A 5,112-nucleotide genomic window follows, 5' to 3' on the forward strand; every position below is an offset into this window, starting at 1 on the left:
GGCAACTGAAAGATGAAAATGAAAAAGTTACTTTCATTTAACAATTAAGGTGTTTGTTTTCATGTAAGTGGTTATGAAAGTAAGATGCAAGAAAATTACCACATATGATTTAATGTAATTTTGACTTCCCTTAAAAAAATGGTGAAGTCATATGAAAGTGATAAAAATGTAACTAATTTAATTAAATGATTTTAATTATACTCTCTAATTAATCTTATTTTGTCACATTATCTTCACATTGCACTTTCGATGATAATTTAATTTTTCAAACAAACACTGTATTTCACTTGCGTGCTGACATGAATGTAAAAAGTTATTTACAAAAAAAAACTTACATATTTTAAATTCACTTTCAGATTTCCAAACACCCCCTAAGTGCAGAGTCATTTGTGTATCTATCTACTTTGCGCAAGGACTTACTCTGAAACGAAGAGAAGCACAATTTGGGCCGACGTGAGGCCCAAGTAAAAGAGGATAACAACTCAAGCCCAGCCCATGGAACAAGCATCGGCCCTATAGCTAATCATCAGGGAAGTCAGGGACCGGGTGCTAATTTACCCAAGCCTAAGTCGTGACGGGTCAATCTCGCGTGTCGGCTCTTGGTCTCGTCGCTCTAATCCCACAGGTCGTAAACCCTAGCTCTCTTTCTCTCTCCATAAATCGACAGATCGAAACCCTAGGGTTTCCTCCTCCGTTCTTTTGCGTGCCAGGTTCTCTTTCCTGTCTTAATTTTGTTATCAATTGTCGCTATCTCTTCTATTATTGATCCCATTGCGTCTAAATTAAGCATTTTATTGTTTGTTTGTTTCAATTTAATCACTAGTTAGTAGTGGAATCGTGTTGCGCTTCGTGGAGTATTTTGGGTCGAGTATCTCAGTTGTCACTTAGGTTTCATATCTTGTAGCTATCTTGTGATTTTGGTGAGTCATTGTTGAGGCAATTGATTGATTTGAATGTAGAGAGGATGAACAAAGATAAAACTTCAAATGATGATTTGGGACGTGTCTTGTTCTGATGAAAATTGAAAGAGGGAAAATAATTGGGAAAAAGAAATAAATTCTACACAACATTGACAAAGGAACCAGTTTTCAATTGTTAGTATTGGATAATGGAATTTTACTTCTAACTGGAAGAATGTAAGACTTTTGGATGTGCTACATGATAACCAATAATCATTTACGCTTCTCGTTACCTATTGTCCTCAACTATAATTCTATCATTATTTGGTTACTTTGTAGATGCCCCAGTCATATTAGCTTTTGCCTCGTATTGACCTTAAGTTAAGTAAATTCTGACTTACTATGAATATTATTGCTTATCCTGTCATTAGTATATTGCAATTCATGGATCTGAACATTTTAATTTCAACCACGATCATTAAATTTTGGACATTGTTGCCCCTTAATCGCTCTATATATTCCAACCCACCTAAAATGATATAAAATATTGTAAACTTTGCCCTTAGTTTAATGGATGTTCGAAAGTCACATAAAACTATGGAGTCTTTTCTCCTTTTTAAGCATCATGTTTTAGTTTTAGAAGTATTATCATCCGTGATCTTCCTGTTATGATGGATGATTGAATGAATTTAGCTAAAACTAGTCACGTCTAGGTAACTCTTAGCTATTGTGTCTTAAGGATTTCTTATTAGGAGTCATCTAGTCGTCACCGAAAGGAAATAAATCTTTGGTCTTGTAATCAGTTGAAATGAATCGTCATTAATTCCTTCTGGGGAGAATTCTGGTTCAAAGTAAATTATCTCTTCATCTCTTTTCTCAACTGTGCACTAATTTTGTTTGTTTGTTCCAATTCTGCTTAATTTGTCCACCCTTCTGTGTGTGATTTTGCTTGCAGAAGATTTCATATCATTCCGTAGTTTAAGAAATGAAATAAGTCCACTTTGTAGATGAAAATGTGGTGAATCAACCAATCTGATGGAATAAAGACATCAATAGAGTTAAATGAAATTTCCTTCCAATTCAATTTTACTGCAGATAATTTTCTTTGATTTGAGTAATGTTATGACACCTAGGAGTTTTATCTACAATTGCAGTAATGTTTTAAAAATGAAGTTTATATACAATTTGTTTTCATGTTTTGCACCAACAGTTAATGAGTAGTTTAAATTTTGTTTTATCAGTCCCATTCTTACTTTTCCATCTATAAATCTCAGTATGTTTGCATTCTTGGTGTTGCCTTGACATACTTGTTCATTACTGATTGCCTTTTTTATCTTTATGTTAGGATGTTGGGGCTGTAAGTCCGCTGAGGTTATACTAAACACTTTATTTAAGCAATTCTAAATGGAAGGCAGAGGTTATGGTCGTAGACTGGAAACAACTGTCCCGGATGGCCACCCAAGAGATGCTAGAGAGGTGATTACTCTGTGCACTGGTCTTGTAATTTAAGAAACTTGAGATAGGAACTGCCATTGACTTCAGAGTAAATATTTGAACTTCTCTCACTGGTTTCCAGAGAATTAACATTTCTGATTGCAGGTGTTTTTCTTTAAAAGCTTACTTTTTTAATTCATTATACGTTTTATCTATAGCTGTCAGTGTACTTTTTTTGTTCTGTGTATCAACAAACTGCTTCATGAAATTAATATATGTTTCCTCTTTGCGTTTGCAAGAGAACGGACATGTGAGAACGCTTAAATATTATCCCTGTTTTCTTTTGGTATTACAGGATTATTCTAATTCAGTTACTGAGGACTGGGGGGAAGATTTCCGCCTACCAATAAATCACAAGCCCACAGAAAATCTGGATACAGATAACCTGGAGCAAGCATCTTTGGATACTCAACTCACGTCCACCAACATAGGGTATAGGCTTCTTCAGAAAATGGGTTGGAAAGGCAAGGGCCTTGGCAAGGATGAGCAAGGTACTTTTGTTTAAGCAGTTCTTTTTTCATGCCTTTACATTTATATGACTGCCTCCATGAAGCATTTGCATTCTTGGTCCTAGGATATTATTTATCTGGGGTGGTGGTAGGCCATGAGCCTGTTAATCTGTTGGCTTGTAGCAGTGCTGAGTTACCTGCTTGTTATGATATAACATTGTAACCTCAGTTTATCTCTGTTCTATATGAAACATTTTTATCAGTTTTTTTCTGCCAACATCTGTTCATCCATGAGACAGAAACTTCCAGTAGCCTCTGATCTATAGTCTAGGAGAGTAAAATTTCTTCCTTTTTTTTCTCGTTATTTGGCAGGGGACTGATTCGACTGAAGCTTCATCTTTTTTTACTTCTGTTGTTTGTTGGGGATTTTGCATATTATATTATGCGCCTTCTAGTGAACTTCTCCATTGCTTAATTTTTTTGAGTTCCTTTTTCATATAAAAGAATTAATTTTCTTGATGTTCATCTTGCTGTTATATGGTTTTTTCTAATATGAAACTTTTTGAAGTGTTGATCCATTTTAAATATGGCATGGAATGCAAGCTAAGTGCAGGACCCGTAACGTATATATTGGGTTCCATAATTGGGTCAAATCTGCTTTGAGCAACTGCTCTGAACACAACATGGGTCGGAATTCCTATAAAAAATTTTGGGACAAATGACCAACTACCCCCTTAAAGTATTGGTGAGTTTCAACTTCCCTCCTAAAGTATCAATTTACCTAACTGCCGCATCATTTGACCCGGGACTAAGAAAATGACCACATTCAGCCTATACACAGTTTTTAAGAGGTAAAATAGGCAAACTGATATTTAGGGGGGAAGTTGAGTGTTGACCAACAGTTTAAGGGGGATTTGGTTATTTTGTCCAAAAATTTACTTGCATGTGTATATCATGTGTCTGAATGCTGACGAATCAACGATCTTATATTTCACTGTTACAACGTGTTGCTATAATCTTCTGATATTTGTTTATGGAGTCACATGTAATCGCGTATCGTTTTTATATTGGATTTGTGGATATAAAAGGGATCTGCCCAGGCAATAGATGGTTTATTTTTAGTTTTTATGTTTTTCTTTTGTGGTGAGGGATTGTTCTCATTCTTTCGAGTAGTAATAATTAGGCTCCAATACCTTGATCAATCAAAATCTGTACAAAACTCATAATGTTGCAGGTATGACTGAGAGTCCTACGCATCTGGAGCTATCATGTTGATGGTGTCAACCTGTCATTTGATAATTCAAGTCAGTCCAAGTAAATTCAGAGGGTATATGATAAAGCAGTGCTGCTTGTAGATGAAGAGCAAAGAATTGCAATGCAGCAAGAATGATCTCTAGAATTTGGCACTTGAAAGCATGTAACACACTGACTCATATGACATTTGCACCTTGTATTGGTTGCATGCAGGATCTGGAAACCACAGAAGAAATGAAAGAGAAAAATCAAAGTAAATAAAGGAAAATCCGCAAAATAAGAAAACAGAGAAAAAGAAAGAGGGGAACAAGTGTAGACCTATCTAGAAAATTTGTGAATAAGTTCACGCAAAATGGAAATGACAGATTATTATAGAGAACTATATGAAGTAAATGAAACAATACTGAATGACTACTCATTGTATTCAACTAACAAATATAAATAATTTAATGAATAATTTCTGAAGCTTATGAAATGGGCAATAGCATTTCAACTGAGTGTAGATCTATCTAGAAAATTTGTTTATAAGTTCATGCGAAATGGAAATGATAGATTATTATAGAGGACTCTTTGAAATAAATGAAATAATACTAAATGACTACTCATTGTGCTCAACTAATAAATACAAATAATTTAATGAATAATTTCTGAAGCTAATGTAATGGACAATAGCATTTCAACAGGCAACATTAATCTGCTAACCTATAACTCGAGTGTTTAGTTAGAAAGCATACCTCATCTCAGCAGGTCCTGAAACTTGCAACATGATCTTAAAGTTACCAATAGACGAAAGCTACTGTGCTATTTGATTGCTAAAAAATTGTTAATTTGCACTTCTTATAGCAAATAATATTACTGAGAGAGAATCTAATGTGGTTGAGCCTAACAAAGAGCATTATCACATGTCTGCACTTCCACTAATTTGAATGCTCCAATATTAATCCAGATACATTTCTGTTTAATATTCATTTTGGAATATGCAGGCATTGTGGAGCCAATAAAGGCCGGTATTAGGG

The 5,112-nt window shown here is 34.7% G+C and overlaps 1 protein-coding gene across 1 annotated transcript in view; it reads left to right on the plus strand.

The window, feature by feature from the left end:
• Nucleotides 563–5,112, plus strand: part of LOC109840828 (G patch domain-containing protein 8) — a 6,464-nt gene continuing 1,914 nt past the window's right edge. The window contains exons 1-4 of the mRNA XM_020409610.1: nucleotides 563–710; nucleotides 2,245–2,375; nucleotides 2,689–2,884; nucleotides 5,080–5,112. The exon at nucleotides 5,080–5,112 is cut by the window's right edge and continues 107 nt beyond it. Coding sequence (XP_020265199.1) covers nucleotides 2,304–2,375; nucleotides 2,689–2,884; nucleotides 5,080–5,112 — 301 coding nt within the window. The 5' untranslated portion in view covers nucleotides 563–710; nucleotides 2,245–2,303. The remainder of the gene's footprint in view (nucleotides 711–2,244; nucleotides 2,376–2,688; nucleotides 2,885–5,079) is intronic.

This window comes from Asparagus officinalis, chromosome 5 (genome assembly GCF_001876935.1).
Source record: "Asparagus officinalis chromosome 5, Aspof.V1, whole genome shotgun sequence".
Taxonomy (NCBI): domain Eukaryota; kingdom Viridiplantae; phylum Streptophyta; class Magnoliopsida; order Asparagales; family Asparagaceae; genus Asparagus; species Asparagus officinalis.